Genomic DNA, 20,332 nt, shown 5'->3' on the forward strand with positions numbered 1-20,332 from the left:
ATGAGTGCTGACTTTCTGTTTTAGGGTCAAATTCAAATGATAGTTATAGATGTATATTATATTTCCTAATGTTCCCCCTTTTAAAACAATAAGTCATTTTTTTATTCCATTTTCTGTGTTTTTGGTTCAAAAATCATTTTGTAAAATCCAAATATATATTAAAAAAAGTTAAAATATATATTTTTTCAGATCTTTAAAAAACGGAATATTTAGGGCTTTTAATCCAGTTCCATTAATCAATTTAAAAAAAATATATATAAATATTATATCTAAAATGGTAAAATTTCTTGATTTTCTCCCTTTCTAATCAATCATTGTCATTTTTTAATCAATTTGTTTCTCTGTTTTTAGTTCAAAAACCATTTTGTAAAATCTAAAAATAAACATTGTTTTAGATCTACAAAAAAATGTAATATTCAGGGATTTTAATCCAGTTCTTTTAATCCATTTATAGAAAAAAAAATCTAAATATCATATCTAAAAGTGTCCACATGAAATGGAGTTGACGTTAAAGCCGCCCCGAACCAACCCGAGTCTGACACCCTTGCTCTAAATCCTATTCCCGTGAAAAAAATGCAGAAATGCAATAACGGCACGCCAGCGATAGGCCACGCCCCCTCCGACATTGGCGGTGCTTTGTTAAAGGGCTTCAAGTCCCGGAGAGTGGAGCAAAGCTCCCCGGCCGACTTGATGAAGTGTTCCCGTCGAGTGTTTTGACCTTTAAAAGGAAGGCGGCACGGTCAAGTGAGATATTGCCCAAATATTTCTTTTCTCCCTCCCGGCAAAAGCGAGACGAGGCCAGGCCAAACAAAGCGGGATCGATATGGCGGAGAAATTGGGAAAATATCTTGTGCGCTCATTTCATCGCCGCCGCCGCCGCCCTCGGCGCGCCCAAAAGGATCAACTCCATTTCATGTGGCCCAGACCACCTAATGCAGAAATACCTTGAGATAAGAGCGAAATTTGTTCCGGGACTGGGCTCGTATGTCAATTTACTGGTATCTCAAATATTTTTTTTCCATAAAAAATGATTAAATATGAATTAATTTGTTCTTACCCTCTGAAAAATCACCAAAAACAGGACGGCCAATTTGAAAAGTGTCTTGTATGCTCGTATCTCAAATGTTTGCTCGTATCTCAAAGCAGACATTTCCTCGTATCGCACATTTTTCGTATGTTGGGGTGGCTCGTATGTCAAGGTATGACTTATACGTGTATTTATTTTCACATATATAGTGATTAGCGATTCGGCCTTGCAGTTTTGGGGTCGTGGGTTCGATCCCAGGTCACATTTTTCTGACCTTTAAATTAGATTTTTTTTTTAAAGTCAGATGTTTTTGCACAAAAAAAATGGAAAAAATGACAATTATTGATTTAAAAGGGGGAAAATCAGGAAATGTAACCATTTTAGAGAAAATATTTAGATTTTTTTTCATATAAATGGATTAAAAGGCTCAAAACTCAAACTCAATTGAGTCTAGATTAGGGGAAAAACTTGAATATGTCGACGCATACAACGTAGACTACCATAGACAACATAGTAGACTTTAAATCGGGAATCAATGAGACGTATTAGATGTAGTTTTTTTGGCAATAAAGTCCAAGATCTGACCAAGAAAATATCTCCAATTGAAAATGTTAACAAGATAAAGAAACTATAATTAAAAAGTCCTCGACTTTGTTTGGGAACGGCCATTTTGTGCCGGTTTCTTGATTGGATCGAGGCAAGTAGTTTCTACTTCAGGGCTTTTATGCTTGACATTTTGCATCTCCCATTGAATTGCGCGTCTGTCTTGATTGGACTCTTGAATCCAATGACCAATCATCGTGGGCCAATCAACTGGAGCCGCCGTTCAAGTCGCTTTTCATCCTTGTTGTTGCACCAAGTACGCGGCAACTCTTTCAAAACAAGACGCCTTTCAAAACCTCCACACTCTTCAAAAACAAAGTCCTCAGCCTCCTCAGCCATTGATAATTCTTTTTTATAGATATATTTTATTTTATTTTTTTTTTGTGCGCGCCAGATCGTGTACTCCAGGGGTGTCGGAGTCGGGTTAGTTTGCAGGCCGCGTTAACTTGATTTTATGTGGGCTGGACCATTTTAGATAGAATATTTAGATTTTTTTTAAATAAATGGATTAAAAGAACTGGATTAAAAGCCCTGAAATTCCGTTTTTTAAAGATCTAAAACAATGTTTATTTTAGCCTTTTTTAATATTTTTAGATTTTACAAAAAAAAAATTAAACTAAAAACATAGACAAAAATGGATGAAAAGGACAATTGATTTAAAACGGGGAAAATCAGAAAATTTTATACTAATTGGACAATTTTAGATATAATATTTAGATTTTTTTTAATAAATGGATTAAAAGAGATCTAAAACAATGTTTATTTTAACTTTTTTTAATATATTTTTTGATTTTGTACAAAATGATTTTTGAACTAAAAACAGAAAAAATGGATTAAAAAACTACAATGATTGATTTAAAAGGGGGAAAATCTGGGAATTTAACCATTTTAGATAAAATATTTAGATTTTTTTTATAAGTGGATTAAAAAAAATTGTATCAAAAGCCCTGAATATTCAATCTTTATATATCTTAAACAATGTATATTTTATAGCTTTTACAAAATGATTTTTGAACTAAAAACACAGAAAAAAATTATTTAAAAAATCCAATAATTTATTTAAAAGGGGGAAAATCAAGAAATTTAATATACATCTATACTCTTCATTTGAATTTTGATCCTTATTTTTATTAACCATACAAAGTTGTGATTATATTCGGGGTCGTCTTATATTCAGGACACTGCTGTATTGTAATAAACCAAGTTACAGGTTAAATGACACTCATTGGAAAAGGGGAGGAACTTCAGACGGATGGGACGTCCTTAGCCGTCAATGGCGTTGACAGACTCCGCCCCCTTTTGTTTGTCTCCCCGCCAAAAGACATCCGACGAAAGCAGACGTTGGTAGGAAAGGACGGCTGGATTTTTTTCGCTCGACTTGTCTCCGACTTGTTGAGGCGCGTCCCTAGCGTGCCCGACCAAAGGCGTTTGCGTCTTCGCAACCGCGGAAGCGTCTTTGATGCCCGCCTCTGATATCCTTGTTTTTTTTTCTCCTCTCGGCGGCGAGAGAAAAAAACGAGCGTATAAAAAAAACAAATGCGCTGATTTACGTCCGTTTCTTGTGGCGTTCCATTCATTTTCCGCCATAAATAAAAGACGGCTGGCGTGTTTGCGCGCAAAAGCGCTTCACTTAAGACAATTTCGACACGGGCTGTGATGAAAGCCTCCCGTGTTGCCTGTCAATCAAAACAAAAAGTGTAAAAAAAAAAAAAAAAAATGGAGGAAAAAAATGCATGTTTACGAGCTGTCGAGAGAAACTAACAAGCAAATTAAATCCCTTTTCCATGCGCCGTTTTCTTTCAAAGAAACTTGGAGCTTCTGCTTGGAGTTTTTTGTGTTATTTGTCAAGCCGGGTCTCCAAGTGGTGGCCCACGGGCTCAAATTTGGCCCGTCGAATCATTTATTGCGGCCCGAGAGAGTAAATGATGAGTGCTAGCTTCCTGTTTTCCTGTCATTTTCTGAACTGATTTATTCTCACTAGGGTCTCGGGGGTGCTGGAGCCTATCCCAGCTGATTTGGTAGCCAGCCAATCGCAGGGACAAGGACACAAACGACCAATCTTTTATAGCTAGGAAATCGAAGTACATGGAGAAAATGTTTTTAAATGGCCAACAAAAAAAATGGGTTTTAAATGACCCAAAAAATAATTATTGACCACAAAAACTATCATGTTAAAAAATAACCAAGAAAAAAAACTGTTTTAAATGACCCAAAAAATGAATATTTATCAACTCACCAAAAAAAACACTTAAATGACCATTATTTTGTCCCCAAAACATTAAACTACATCTAAAAACTACTTTTTTTTAAATAACAGTTTTAAATGACCAAGAAAACATTATCAAATGACCAAGAATTTTTTTTTTACCTAAAAGAAAATCGTTTGTGACCAAAAAAAATCCAGTTTTTAAATGATGCAAAAATAAAATACATTTTTTTAAATGACGCAAAAAAATTGAATACATTATTTTAAATGACGCAAAAACAAAATACATTTTTTTTTAAATTCACCAAAAATGACCTCTTTCCCTAAAAAAATATCAACTGTTAAATATCGATTTATCTATGCATTTTTCATCTTTTCCAAAAACTCTATTCCCCATCTGCAAAAAAACATCAACTTTGTATTGTAACAAAATGGCGCAAAAATTAACGTTCCCCAACACTGTTTTTTTTCAGACACCACGGCGCAAGAATTCACGGAGCCCCGAGGCAAACAACGCAGCCGTTACCAGCTCCTCTCCGACTTCCTGTCGGAGATGCTATCCACGCCGGCGTCCGACATCAACATCTTCGGCCTGAGCGACGTGACCGGTCGCCTGCTGGACGTACGCTTCGCCGTGCGCTCTGGCTCCGCCTACTTGCGCCCCGAGAAAATGCACGGCTACTTGGCGGCGCACAAACAGAAGGTAGGTCCACAAATCCCGCCCCCACCAAAGCCCAATTTGACTCATTTGACTCCGCCCCCTCTGACTCCGCCCCCTCGCAGCTCCAGTCCTTCCTGCAGGTGCGCGTCTACCAGGTGCGCGTAGACGAGTGTCCGCGGACCGAATGCGGGGGCGCCGGAGGCTGCGCCAGCGCCTTGGCCGTCCGGGACACGCCCACCGTGGTGGACTGCGGCTCCCTGGCCTTGGTGTCGGTGACGGTGGAGGCGTCGCCCGTCTGTTCCTGCTCCGGACGCCAGAGGGCGCACCAGCCTTGCGACGCCTACCCCAGGAACCCCTGTTTCAACGGAGGCGTGTGCGTGGACACCCAACACGGCTACAGGTACGTGCCCGTTCCGTTTTACGGTCCTATTGAGCTCATGCCAAAGCAAACTCCGCCCCCAAATCCCTCCGCACATCTTTAGCCCACTGGTGTCAAAGTGGCGGACCGTGGGCCAAATCTGGCCCGCCACCTCATTTTGTGCGGCCCGGGAAAGTCAATGATGAGTGCCGACTATCTGTTTTAGGATCAAATTAAAATGATAGATACAGATCTATATTAAATTTTCTGATTTTCTCCCTTTTTAAATCCATAATCCTCATTTTTTAATCCATTTTTTCAGATTTTAGTATAAAAATCAATTATAAATCAATATTTGTCTTTTTTTAATCCATTTTGTCTGTGTTTTTAGTTCAAAAATAATTTTTTAAAATCTAAAAATATTTTTAAAAAGCTCAAATAAACATTGTTTTAGAGCTATAAAAATCGGAATATTCCGGGCTTTTAATACAGTTCTTTTAATCCAATTATTAAAAACAAATCTACATATTATATCTAAAATAATCCATTGTATATTCAATTTCCTGATTTTCCCCCTTTTAAATCAATCATTGTCATTTTTTAATCAATGTTTCAGTTTTTCGTTAAAAAATCATTTTGTAAAATCTAAAAATATATTTAAAAAAAGCTAAAATAAACATTGTTTTAGATCTATAAAAAAACGTAATATTCAGGGCTTTTAATCCAGTTTTATTAATCCATTTATAAAAAATATATATCTAAATATTCAATCTAAAATGGTCCTCATGAAATCAAGTTAACACGGCCCGCGAACCAAGCCCGAGTCTGCCACCCTCGTCTTTAAGCGATACATTAGTAGAAGCGTCCAATGTGTGTTTAATTCCGCTGGCCAACGAGGATCCCCCCCCCCCCCCCCCCCCCCCCCCCCGTGGACCGCTCCCGCCACACGGCGTTTCCGCCGGAGAAAATTGCTCTGGTCCGAGGCTCGGCGCGCGCATCAATAATTCATAAAAGTCATAAAGTCCCGAGCGCTGGAGTTTTCCCCCGAATTAAACTGACCCCATCGTGCAGCTTATTATTTATTGAAGGCAAACAAGTGGCGGCGGCAGCGGCAGCGGCGGAGGATGGGAAGGCCGTGTTAACTCCTTCGGAGTGGATCGTGTCGCGCCCATTGCGTTTTGGCACGTTTTTGGGGGCTACTTGATCAAATTCGAGTATAGATGTATTTTAGATTTCCTGATTTTCCCCCTTTTAAATCAATCATTGTCATTTTTTAATCAATTTTTCCTGTGTTTTTAGTTCAAAAATAATTTTGTAAAATCGGAAAATATATTTAAAAAAAGCTCAAATAAACATTGTTTTAGATCTATTAAAACTGAATATTCAGTGATTTTAATCGACTTCTTTTAATCCATTTATAAAACAAAAAAAATCCAAATATTATATTTTAAATGGTCTGATGTATATTAAATTTCCTGATTTTCCCCCTTTTAAGTCAATAATTGTCATTTGTCAAATAAATTTCTCAGTGGTTTTAGTTAAAAATAATCTTTTTGACCTTATGTGAATTAAAAAATAATCAAATTTAAAGGTCAAAAAATGTCACCCGGGTTCGAACCCACGACCCCAAAACTGCGAGTCCGACTTTCTAATCACTATACATGTGAAAATATATACACGCATAAATAATACTTTGACATACGAGTATCCCAACATACGAAAAATTTGAGATAGAAGGAACATTTTGCCTTGAGATAAGACACAAATTTGAGATAAGAGCATACAAGATGGTTTTCAATTTGGCTTTCCTGTTTTTGTGATTTTTCAGCAAATAGGAACAGATTAATTCATACTTTGTCATTTTCTATGGAAAAAAATGATTTGAGATAAGAGGAACCAAACTAAATTGACATACGATCTTGGTACCAGAACACATTTCGCTCTTATCTCAAGGTATTTCTGCATCAGGTGTTACCCAGTGACTTTTTCCGACTTATCGAGCACAACAACAAAATAATAACTTAATTTCTTTGGTCGATAACCGTAAAATTCCCATAAAAGCACGTCAATTTCATCTCAGCACAGCGCCCCCTGCTGACTCCCCCATTAGCCCCACACAATGCAAATTAGCCTCCCGCATGGTAATTATTCTTTATGAGTACATTATTGGCTTGATTAGGCGTCGAGAGACAAAAAATAAATAAAAAATAGAAGCTCCCAAAAAGCGTCTCTGGCAAAAGACAAAATATGCAAATGAGTCCACAGGGGGCGGGATTACAAACAAGGACTGCCAACAATTGAATATTATTTATCCGCATTTTCAAAATCCCCGATGGCGTCGTTTTGTGGCGCGGCCGCCATCGCTGTTCCCGGTGGACTCCGCCCCCGCCCGCCATCGGCGTTCCGTCGCCGCGGGCGATGGCGCACACCATAATTGTTAGCCATCATCGTAGATTGTTTGCGAGGGATGGATATTATCCATCAACGTAGAATTGTGATTTTATTTTATTATTTATGGACGTCTTTTTCAAGATAGAATTGTCAAAAAAATGTTTTTAAAGTAGCATGCCTTTATTTATTAATTTTTTTCCATCCAATCAATTTATTAAATTCATCTAGTTGACTTTATCTAACTTCAATCACAACAAGTTTTAGCTATTTAATATGGAACATTTTTATATCCCTTATTTATTAAAATTAATTGAGGAATTGGTAGAATAAAAATTGAGTTTACCTCACTTTTAAAAAAAATAAATAAACAGGACAGGGAAATAATTGGGTTTTCATATTGAGTTTCTCTTTGGTTTGCTATAATAAATGTAATATTTTATCAACCAGGTTAGCCAAGGTCATAAAATTATGAAATGAAAATAGATACAATTATTTGATTAACTGTTGCAACTCTTAAAATTCAACATATTGAAAACTTGTATGTCATCATTTGTCTGAAAACTACTGTTAGCGCATTAGCATGTTAGCATATTAGCAATTAAAATAATATTTTATAAACCAGGTTAGCTTAGGTCTCTAAATTCTGAAATCGAAATAAATATAATTACTCAAAAAATTCACAATATTGAAAATTCATCATGTGTCAAAACTCCTACTCTTAGCACATTAGCATGTTAGCACGTTAGCAATGAAAATATTTTTTCAACCAGGTTAGCCAAGGTCTATAAATTATGAATACAAAATAGATTATTACAATTATTTGCATAACTCTAAAAATTTGACAATTGTGTGCGAAAACTCTGACAATAGCATTAGCATGTTAGCAATAATAATAATGATATTTTATCAACCAGATTAGCCAAAGTATTAAATCAAAATAAATATAGTTACTCTAAAAATGCAACATATTTAAAAATTTTGTAATTTCTGTAAAAACTCAGACGTTAGCATTAGCATGTTAGCACTACCAATAAAAAAAATGATATTTTATAAACCACTTTAGCCAAAGTCTCTAAAAGATGAAATCAAAATAGATATAATTATTTTGTGTGAAAACTCCGACATTAGCATTAGCATGTTAGCACGTTAGCATTCCAAATTGTACTTAAACTTGAATTCATTTCCATTTTGGAATTTCCATATGACAGATTATTCTTTTGATGAAATTTCCCATTTTGAGAAGTGGGAGTGGCCACACTCTTATAGCCCCTCCCTCCTAGTTTCATCACAAAACCGTCCTCACCAAGCAGCATTCCGCATCCATCTAATTAGCGTCTTTGCTCATCAGGAGCTTTGGCTGTCAAAATCGAATCTTCAAAACAAACATTTAATCCTCGCAAGAATCTGATTTCTTTCCGTTTTTTATTTATTTTTGATTTATTTTGTAAAGGCAGCAGCTTGGAAGTGAATTGTTAATCAAGGGCTGACCGCCCGTCACGTCAACAATGTACGAGGCTTTATTTCATCACGGCACCCGAGAATAGCCAAAGTAGAAGGAGAGTCGGCCGGCATCCCGCCTCCGTCCGCTTTAATTGGTTTCAAAGAGGCCTTCACACACTCCGTTAGCCACGTGGGGGAGGCGGCGTGCTAGCTAGCGCACCACGCAAACACGCAAAACATAGCTTCTTGTCTACTTAGCAAAAGTACTTCCCAAAAAAAGACTCCAACCCGGTCTTTATGTTTAATATGCTGTATTTTCTCGCATAGTAACAGCCTCCACGTATAAGCCGTACCCTTAAAATTGCCTTAAAATGGTTGAATTTGACAATTTCCCTCGTATAAGCCGCCCACTAATTCATAATTTTTAACTCAATATTCGTGATTTTAATAGGGGGTACAGATATGTTAGTTTGAAGGGTAGGTCTTAAAAATAATTGTGGTATTTTTAAGATATATTGATTGATTGCTGGTTTGCATGTGTCAAAGTGGCGGCCCGGGGGCCAAATCTGGCCCACCGTATCATTTTGTGCGGCCCGCGAAAGTCAATGATGAGCGCCGACTTTGTTTTAAGATTAAATTTAAAAGAAGAGTAGAGATGTATATTATATTTCCCAATTTTACCCTTTTTAAATAAATAATTTCATTTTTTTAATCCATTTTTTTCTGTTTTTAGTTCAAAAATCATTTTAAAAATCTAAAAATATATTTAAAAAAAAAGCTCAAATAAACATTGTTTTAGATCTATAAAAAACGGAATATTCAGGGCTTTTAATCCAGTTCTTTAAATCCATTTATTTTAAAAAAAATCTAATTTTTTTTAAATTTTTTAATCTATTTTTTCTGTGTTTTTAGTTCAAAAAATATATTGCAAAATATAAAAATATAAAAAAGCTCAAATAAACATTGTTTTTATCTATAAAAAACAGAATATTCAAGGCTTTTAATCCAGTTTTTATAATTCTAATTTATATTAAAAAAAAACTAAAATTTGTATTTTAAAATGGTGCAGCGCAAATACGGTGATTTCCAGTTGTCCCCTGCAGTTTTGGATTTTTCCAAAAGTATCTCCTGCCGCCATAAATTTGGACCCTCTTAACAACAAGAAAAAAATAAATAAAATAAAGTAAAAACCTGCGTCAGTGGAACATTCCAGCTGTGCACGGCTTCTGCGCGTAATTACGTTTGCCTTTAATTAAACCTCATCCATATTTGCAAAAAAATAGAAGAGGGACAGAGAACAAGTTTGCCTCATTGAGCGGCTAAATCGCATGTAAAAAGATCTTATGGGAATTTCACTACATTTGCTGCAATTAGCGTGCAACAAAAGTGCTTTTTTTCCCATTTCCAAAGGGGCGGTTGCCTAGCAACGGAACCAAGCGGCGCACCGTTTCAAATGATGGTCTCTCGTTTTGAATTTGCGTCTTGAAGTAATAACACAGAAAGCACGGTGTGTGAGTGGTTTTTATGACGGGCTCGCAGTGCTGAGGTCGGGGGTTCGACCCCCCAGGTGGGCCCTCACTGTGCGGAGTTGGCTTGTTGTGTCTGGATTTGAGGGGATTTTTTTTTTCTGGACAATAACAGGTGGCATGGTGGAGAGTGTTTGGGATTACGGGCTCGCAGTTCTGGGGTCGAGGGTTCAAGTCCAGTTGGGTCATCACTGTGTGGAGTTGGCTTGTCTCTGGATGTGTGGCGGTTTTCTCCGGATAATAGCACAGGTGGCACGGTTTGAAAGTGGTTGGTTTGACGTGGGTTCCAGCTCCACACAGTGAGGACCTACCTGGCCTCGAACCCTCGACCCCAGAACTGCGAGCCCGTCATACAAACCACTCCACAACCGTCCTGCCTGTGTTATTGTCTGGCCAAAAAAACGCCCAAAACCAAGAGACAACAAGCCAACTCCACATAACGAGGACCCACCTGGGCTCTAACCCCTGGCCCCAGAACTGCGAGTCAATCATACAAACCACTTTACCCCATGCTGCTTATTTTTATCCGGAGAAAAGATCATTTTTGTCACTAGGAAGTAAAGGGGAGTACCCACAGAAAACCCACACGAGCCCAAGGGGGAAAACATGCATATTTATACAGGAACGTCCGGACTTGGGTTCGAACCCTCGACCCTAGAACTGCGAGTCCGCCATACTAGCCACTTGTCACGAAAAATCCAAGTAAAAAAAAAAACAACAAAAAACGTCTGTTTTAAAGGAGAAGCGCGCCTTGTGTGTTTTTGTGTGTGTTTGCCACACAGAGTAGATTTTAATCCAGACACGCAGAGTCGTGAAGCATGTGCTTGTAAAAGTTAATATGAGCGCACAGCTTGCTTTAATTAGAAGCAGCTGGAGAAAGGAGGGCGGGAAGATGGCGGGATGATGGCCTTCCTGGTGCGTGAAATCCACATCAGAGCACCCCCCATGATAATCCAGGGATTACACGCACGCACACACACACACACACACACACACACACACACACACACACACACACAGGCACGCACACCCAAACACGGAATGTCACCCGTGGTGGTACAAGGCCACTGATTTAATGCTTCTCATCTGTTTCTTGTATTGTTGCTAAATCCCTCGCTGGGTTTTAAATGTGTTTGTTTATTTATTTGGTTTTGACGGACAGCGACAGCACGCCATTTTAAAGAGATTGGTTTTCAGGGTTTTTGTACTGTAAGAATGGCTTTATGGATTCATTGGGTGTCAGACTGGGGTTGGTTAGCGTCAACTCCATTTTATTTGGACCATTTTAGATAGGAGATTTTGATTTTTTTTTTTTATAAATGGATTAAAAAAACGGGATCCTCCTTCAGTTTTTTATAGATCTAAAATAATGTGTATTTGAGCTTTTTTAAAATATATTTTTAGATTTTAAAAATGATTTTTGAACTAAAAACGCAGAAAAATGGATTAAAAAAATGACCATTATTGATTTAAAAGGGGAAAATCAGGAAATTTTATATACATCACACCATTTTAGATATAATATTTATTTATTATAAATAAATTGATTAAATCCCTGCATATTCTGTTTTTATAGGTCTAAAACAATCTTTATTTTAGTTTTTTTATAGATTTTTTATAGATTTTATAAAATGATTTTTGAACTAAAAATGATTAAAAAATGACAATTATTAATTTAAAAGGGGGAAAATCAGGAAATGTATACATCGGACCATTTTAGATATAGATTTTTAAAAAATGGATCAAAAGAACTGGATTAAAAGCCCTGAATATTAAAAATGGATAAAAAATTAATAATATTGATTCATGAAAGGGGAAATCAGGAAATATAATACACATCTATACTCTTCATTTGAATTTGATCCTAAAACAGAAAGTCGGCACTCATCATTTACTTTTTGGGCCGCACAAAATGATGCGGCGGACCAGATTTGGCCCCCGGGCCACCACTTTGACACCTGTGACATAGAAAAACGTTTCCATTTTTTGCATTAAGGGTACCTGCTGGATTTTATTGTTATTTTCAAAGCCCATTTTGTCTTTTAATGAAGCTGAATGAAGAACACATTCCTGCCTAAATCGAGAAAAATAACCCGAGAGCGAAAAAAACGGGGGAGAAGAATTGCAGCTATTTCTCTCTCTGTAATAAAACATCAACGTCAAATTTTTGCGCCGCCGAGGTGAACGCGGCGGAAATTCTGACAGACAGCCGTGACGTGACGTCTCTCGGAAAAGACGTTTGCGCGTAGTCAAAAGGTAGACGCCACGCCGCTCACAACGCGGGAAGCCGACGAGAAGAAAGAAAGGAGAGTCGGCGCCGTCGAGTCGAGTCGGAAACGAGACGTGTCGGTGCCGGCTGTAGAAAATTGGACGGAAAAGTTACGCTTTGGGAACAAAAAAAAACAAAAAAAAGTCACGTATCAAACAATTGGCGCCCCAAAAAAGATGGAAATGTCAAACTCCAAGTGGCGTCGGGAACCTTTTTGGACGGGAAATCATTTCATATTTTCATATGCTCTTCCTTGAGAGTCTTATTCAGAGTTTAAAAGTGCCAAATAGGGAAAAATGTCTGTCTTTTTTCAGTCGTTTTGCCTTTTTTAAAGGCGAAAAAGTCACGGAATTCTATGGATAACATTGTAAGGCTAATGCTAATCAAGAACAGTATGCGAGTCCATAGGTTTAATTTGAAAAAAATATGATTAAAGGGGTGCTAGAGATAGTTTTTTCCATATATTAGCTCACAAGTTAGCTATTTGCACCAATTAAGAGAGCCACATGTGGCTCGAGAGCCATAGGTTCATATGTTATTCCTTGAGAGCCGTATTCAGAGTCTAAAAGTGGGAAATAGGGGAAAATGTCTGTCTTTTTTTGGGTCGTTTTGCCTTTTTTAAAGGAGAAAAAGTATGTGAATTCTATGGGTAGCATTGTAAGGCTAATGCTAATCAATGAGAATATGCATGGAGAAAGGTTTAACTTAAAAAATGATGATTAAAGGGGTGCTAGAGATAGTTTTGGCTGGGAAATTTCCATATTTGAGCTCACAAGTTAGCTATTTGCACCTATTAAAAGAGCCACATGTGGCTCGAGAGCCATAGGTTCACAAAAGTGAACACAATTAAGGTCAGTGGACATCCATCCACAACAAAATGGTCGCCGTCTTATCTCAGCCACGTAAAGAAATACCTCAAAATCAACAATAGGTGGACTTTAATTACCTTAAATAAACAGGAAATGATGTAAAATCATCAGGAAGTGAATTTTGTAAAATTGGACAAAATGATTTAAATGTGTAAGTCAACATGGGCCGGACTAAAGTTTATTTTTTGTGTGTTTTTGTTGCAGGTGTCAGTGCCCAGCCCAGTTGGAAGGTCCCGAATGCCAACAAAACAAGCACAGTTTCCGTGGCGACGGCTACGCCTGGTTCCCCCCCGCCGCGCCGTGCTTCCAGAGCCACATCTCGTTGGAGTTCATCACCGAGGCGCCCGGCGGTTTGTTGCTCTACAGCGGCCCCTTGGCGCAACTGCAGGCCTGGGACCACCAGGACTTTATGGCTATCGGTAGGACTTGCATTCTTTCTTCTCGTTAGCTTTAGCTTCAGCCTTAGCTTTAGCCTAGCTTGCCATGCTTCTAAAGCACTGACATCACGAGGCTTTACGTTACTGTGACACGTCGTATATTTACACAAACCCAAAAGATTCAATAATATGCATTACCGCACAGGTGTCAAAGTGGCGGCCCGGGGGCTAAAGGTGGCCCGCCGCCTCATTTTGGGCGGCCCGGGAAAATCAATAAGTGCCGACTTTCTGTTTTAGGATAAAATTTAAATGAAAAGTGTAGATGTATATTATAATTCCTGATTTTCCCCCCTTTTATATCAATAATTGTCAATTTTTAATCAATTTTTTCAGTGTTTTTAAGTTCAAAAATCATTTTGAAAATCTAAAAAATGTAAAAAAAAAAAAAGCTAAAATAAATATTGTTTTAAATCTATAAAAAACTGAATATTCAGGGATTTTAATCCATTTATTTTCATCCACTTATAACAAAAATATATATTTACACAAACCCGAAAGATTCAATAATATGTGGTACCATAACGACCCGAATATAAGACGACCCTGATTTTAAAAGAGAATTTGAACACCAAACTCAATTTTTATACAGAAAATAATAACAGTACATTTAAAACAAATTGTTAAAACAATATATTGGGGAAAAAAGTATGTTATTTTCCCTCATTTAAATCACGCAAAAACGTATCTTACTATCTAAAAAACATTTAAATATGTCAACTACAATCATATTTGTAAATGAATGACTTTTTCAGTCTCATTTCAATGAAAAAAAATATCGTCTTATATTCAGGGTAATATTGAGTGATACAAAATATTAGAATATTAATTAATATAATAACTATATAATCAAATTAAGTATTTTTAGCTAAATCTATTGAAAATTGAATTTATTTTAGTGTAAAAAAGAGAAATAGGACAGGCAAAATCTGATTATTATTATTATATATTATGAAAAAGCCCATTTTTATTCAATTATGAATAGATTTTATTAATAAAAGATGAAATATCAAAAAACAACTATTTCAATTCAAATAACACAAACATGAAGGCTTTAATAGTAGAATAACAGAATATGGATTCATACAATAGCATTTTAAATGAAAATTAATATAAATAGAACAAATAAAATCAAGTAAAATATCTATTATTATCTATTATGTATATTCTGTTCAATATTTGACACCATAAAAATAACGGTCTACTTACATTTCTAATTTAAAATGCAAAAAAGATGAAGTACAACATAAATAAAAACAAGCATAAACAATAATCCCATCCAATATTAAATCCCCCCCCAAAAAGTTTTTTTATTTAAAAAGCCGAAAAGCTTTCAATAATAAATCATGCCTCCTAATAAAATAATAAAACTTGACCTAATTTGCAGTCAAAAAATAGCCATGTAAAGTTTGACTTTTATTGCATAAAACGTTCCTTTTCTCTTTTTTTTTTAATTTTTTTTTGTGTCCAAGCCGCAAAAATGAAAGCTTGTTCTTTGATGTCAAATTCATTTTTTTTTTTTCTTCTTCCCGATTTTAATTCCCATTTGCTCCCTCCCCACCAATCGGGGGGGATTAGGATTTTTCATCCGCTCTAAGCCGACACTCATTTTACCGCTTTTATTTTTTTTTACCCGCATGCATGCCGTCTTAAAACAAACGGCGTTCGTGCGGGTGTGTTTTCTGTTAACGCTTGCTCGGCGGCGGCAGGGCGGCGTCGGTCCGCCTTCTCGTTAGCGGCGCGTGCTAGCTATTTAGAACTCTAATTAGCACTTTCCGAGGTTCACCTGCTTCAGATAGAAGGTGCGCGTGGCTTTTTTCCGGGCTTTTCCGTCCGCCGGGCTCCGTTGAGCTTGATGAATGACCTTTGTTTTCGATTTATAAACCGCTACTTTTCTACTTGTTTTCGTCTTATACTCAGGTGCGGCTTATATTTGGGGTTTTATGTGGATTTTTAGTTTTATTCGGGTTTAAAAAAACACTATTTTTGCACTGTTTTGGTCTTATGTTCATGCGTGGATAATATTCAGTGTTTTACATGGATTTTTAGTTTTATTCGGGTTTAGAAAATGCTATTTTTGCGGTCTGTTTTCGTCTTATAATCAGGCATGGTTTATATTCGGGGTTTTACATGGCTTTGGAGTTTTATTCGGGTTGGAAACCGCTACTTTTGCCCTCTTTTTTGTCTTATATTCAGGGTTTTGCATGGCTTTGGAGTTTTATTCGGGTTAGAAACTGCTATTTTTGCGGTCTGTTTTGGTCTTATATTCAGGTGCGGCTCATATTTGGTTTTTTTTACATGGTCTGGAGGTTTATTCAGGGTAAAAAACGCTACTTTTGCACTCTGTTTTGTTCTTATATTCAGGAGCGGCTAATATTCTGGGTTTTACATGGATTTTGAGTTTTATTCGTGTTAGAAAACGCTACTTTTGCACTCTGTTTTCGTCTTAGATTCAGGAGCGGCTTGTATTCGGGGTTTTACATGGCTTTGGAGTTTTATTCGAGTTAGAAACTGCTATTTTTGCGGTCTGTTTTGGTCTTATATTCAGGTGCGGCTTATATTTGGGGTTTTTCATGGCATTGGAGTTTTATTCGGGTTAGAAACCTATACCAAAAATTTTCCATCCATTTTTTCCCTGTGTTTTAGTTAAAAAATAAATTGTAAAATCAAAAAATTTATATTTAAAAAAAACTAAAATAAATATATTTTTAGATCTATAAAAAATGGAATATTCCAGGCTTTTAATCCAGTTCTTTTAATCTATTTATTAAAAAAAATCTGAATATTATATCTAAAATGGTCCAATGAATATTACATTTCCTGATTTTCCTCCCTTCTAAATCAATAATTGTCATTATTAATATTTTTTTCTGTTATTTTTGTTCAAAAATAATTTTGCATTGTTTTAGATCTATAAAAAACAGGGCTTTTAATCCAGTTCTTTTAATCCCCCCCAAAAATGTAAATATTCTATCTAAACTGGTCCAGCCCATGTGAAATCAAGTTGACGTTAAGTCTGACACCCTTGCGTTATGGCGTTTCGTTTATGTCAAGTCTAATTTATGCACATATAAGCCTTCCCCTGGATTCAGCCATCATTTTTTTGCGCGACAAAAACGGCCTATACGCGAGTAAAGCGGCGACTTGCGTGGGAGCCAGGCCAAGGAGTTGCTTAAACTCTTTGAGAAGATTCGACACGACGCCAAAGTGAATCAGTGAATCAGCCCTCGCCGACATCACACAGAATTGCCATTGTTTTTCTCCACTTATTACTCCAAAAATAATATAATAAGCGCAGTACGCTCCGCCGACCACAACCGCCAGGCACATTTTAATTGCCGCCGTTTGGTCCGGGGGTGACGGCGTCGCATTCTCCGGCGACGGCGGCCCCCCGACGGCGGCGGTTCCGGCTAACGACGATCAAACCCACAAATGTGGCGAGCATCAATTGGTCATGAAACGGCGAAGATGAGAGGACGCCGACGCCATCGGAAGCGGCGCTGCGATGCGGAAAAAATCCGACGTAAAGAGCTCGTTAAATGACGCCTCGAATTTGCAAATGTTGAAGAGCGCCTCGATGGGATTTCCGCGGGTGAACGGCCCAATCAAATTTTCACGGCGAGCGCCGCCGATCCCTGGTTTTTGTCGGCGAAGGCCCGCCTCCAGATTGTCTGGCCTTCCTAGCCTAACTAAAATGGCTCCCCCCCTTGGCCAGGATGCACGTTCTTGTTGCTCATTAGGCGACCACTCTATTTCAAGTGGGCGGGAGAGTGACCCAATGTTTAGTCCAATTTTCGTGGTGTGCCAGGGGGCGCCGAAGGGATCCCAATGGATTAAAATGATTGATTTAAAAGGGGGAAAAACAGGAAATTTAATATACATCTATATCTATCATTTGAATTTCATCCTAAAACAGAAATTTGGCACTCATGATTGACTTTGCCGGGCCGCACAAAATGACTCGGCGGGCCATATTTGGCCCTTGGGCCGCCACTTTGACACCAGAGCAATATAGAGTAGTATTTCCGCCATTTTATATATACCTTTTTTTTGCTCCTCCTTGTGCAGCGTTACAAAAATCAAGGTTGTTTTAGAGAGAGAGAAAGGCGCTTGGGGGGTGTTGAATTCAACTGCGGCGTCTTTTGACGTGGCGGCGGGCCAACGGGGGGGTCAACGTCGCCAAGATGAGTGCCGGCGCCGAAAGGCAGGGACGCCACAAAAGCCCAATGTGTCTTTTGTGCGCGGGAAAAAAGCAAGCGGCGCCTCGGAGTCAAAAGTGGAGCGGCCGAGTTAATAGCGCTCGCTCGCTCAGTGCGGGAATCGGGACGCCGCCGCCGCCGCTTCTCGCTTAGATCTTTTCCTCACAATGGACCACTCCACAACGCCGCTTGACAGCGTTCAAAACAAATGGTCACCTTTGACGGGACCGTGCCGCATCGACCTCGCAGTTCTGGGTTTGATACCGGGTGGGTTTTGGTGCTGTGGAGTTAGTATTTTGGCTTAAGTGGGTTTTTTGGGGGTAGGTCTGAGATCGAGGTGGGTTTCGAGCTTCTTCTGTTGGGTTTGCAGGTTGTTACCGTGCCAACGTGGGTTTTATTCGGGTGCTCCAATTTTCTCCCACATTTCCAAAATATTCATGCTAGGCTAATTGAATGCTAGGCTCCGGCACCCCCGTGAACACTTCACTCTGTGGAGTTTGCATGTTCTCTCTGGGCTTGCGTGGATTTTATCCGGGTACTCCAATTTTCTCCCACATTTCCAAAATATTCATGCTAGGCACTGGCACCCCCCGTGAACACTCCACTTTGTGGTGTGGAGTTTACATCTTCTCTCCAGGCTTGTGTGGGTTTATTACGGGTACTCTGCTTTCCTCCCACAACTCCAAAATATGCATGCTAGGCTAATTGTAAGCTAAGCTTCAGCACCCCCTGTGACCACTCCACTGTGTGGTGTGGAGTTTGCATGTTCTCTCCGGACTTGTGTGGGTTTTATCAGGGTACTCTAATTTCTTCCAACATATTCAAAATATGCATGCTAGACTAATTGTATTCTCGGCTCCGGCACCCCGCATTACCACTTCACTGTGTGGTGTGGAGTTTGCCTGTTCCGTCCGGGTTTGCGCAGGTTTTATCCGGGTACTCTGGTTTCCTCCCACATCCCCAAAATGTTTATGCTAGGCTAATTGTATGCTAACTTGTTCTTAGCTACGAGTGATTGGTTGATTGCATCATCTTTTCGTGTTTGTGTGGGTTTTATCCGGGTACTCCAAGAGTAGTAGTGCAATTTCCGGCATTTTTCTCAAGGGATTGGACGTCCATTGGCGTGTACGGCGGCGAGAGATGGCGCCATTTTGTCCGGCGGTCTTTGCACCACTTCATTAACTTTTAATTTCCCATTTGAGTAAGTCGGCCGGAGCGGAGAAGAAAAACGGCTCGACGGCAAGAGAACTAAAGATCCGTCAAAGGCTGCGTGTGATGTTTGCTTTCCTCTAAACTTTTGCAACTGCCATTCGCTCATTGGTTCCCATTGACGGCACTAGGCGTCCAATCAGTGCTCACCATCAATATTTTCCTATTTAATTTGCAAATTCTTAATATTTTTGTATCATTTTTAATATGAAAACAAAGCGTATATGTGCTCATTTTCAAACTATTTTTATGCGAAATTAATTGTTTATTTTCTTTTAAAGATAAACAAAACTATGTTCTTGTTTTTTATTAATATATATAATATTTATTTAATTTATATTAATAAAGAAAAACAAAACAAAATATCATCTTTAAACCTTATTTTTTTCTAACTCACTTGTATTACAATGAAACTAGAATAAATAAAAAATATTTTACATTTTTAAATCTTTCATTCATTAAATTTTAACTTACCAATTATTAAAAAAATAAAATAAAATAAACCAAAAAATGAAGTACAGAATGTTTTTTACTATAACTGTAAAAGAAGCAATAATTATCCCAGAAAATGAACTCTGAATGAGCGCTGCAAGGCATGCTGGGAGGCATGGGCCTTGTTTTTGGTCCGCACGCAAAGGATCATGGGTAATTTGTTGGGGCACTCTGAGTACTGCCGATGTTCGCTAATGAGCTGCTTGTGTTCTTTCTTGGGTTTTGCACTAAAAAATAACAAAAAATAATTCCTCAAATATCAGAGAGTATTTTTTTTCTTCTGAACATGCATTTTTTTTAAAGAATATCTGTGGATGGATGTTAACATTTTCCTGTTTTTCTCCCCTCAGAGCTCATTGACGGCACCCCCACGCTGAAAATGGACCACGGCTCCGACGCGGTGGTGCTCCAGTTGCCGGGCCACGTCAACGTGGCCGACAGGCGTTGGCATCGTTTGGACGTCCGTAGCGACGGCAAGGTAGGTGGCGCCACAAACGCCGGAAAATTTTGTGCAACAAATACGGCTTATATGCCAGAAAATACGGTAAATCGGAATCCGATGCTGCTTTTGTTGTTGTTTTTCTCACTTTTCTAAGAACAACAAGGGTATCTGTGTGTGTCTAAGTGGCGGCCCGGGGGCCAAATCTG

At 38.2% G+C, this 20,332-nt stretch overlaps 1 protein-coding gene across 1 annotated transcript in view; it reads left to right on the forward strand.

Annotated features, from left to right (window-relative positions):
• The window catches only part of LOC144194648 (neural-cadherin), a 155,707-nt gene that overhangs the window by 117,646 nt on the left and 17,729 nt on the right, over positions 1–20,332 (forward strand). The window contains exons 26-29 of the mRNA XM_077713855.1: positions 4,310–4,539; positions 4,620–4,897; positions 13,555–13,769; positions 20,035–20,162. Coding sequence (XP_077569981.1) covers positions 4,310–4,539; positions 4,620–4,897; positions 13,555–13,769; positions 20,035–20,162 — 851 coding nt within the window. The remainder of the gene's footprint in view (positions 1–4,309; positions 4,540–4,619; positions 4,898–13,554; positions 13,770–20,034; positions 20,163–20,332) is intronic.

This window comes from Stigmatopora nigra, chromosome 3, assembly GCF_051989575.1.
Source record: "Stigmatopora nigra isolate UIUO_SnigA chromosome 3, RoL_Snig_1.1, whole genome shotgun sequence".
In the NCBI taxonomy this organism is placed as follows: Eukaryota; Metazoa; Chordata; class Actinopteri; order Syngnathiformes; family Syngnathidae; genus Stigmatopora; species Stigmatopora nigra.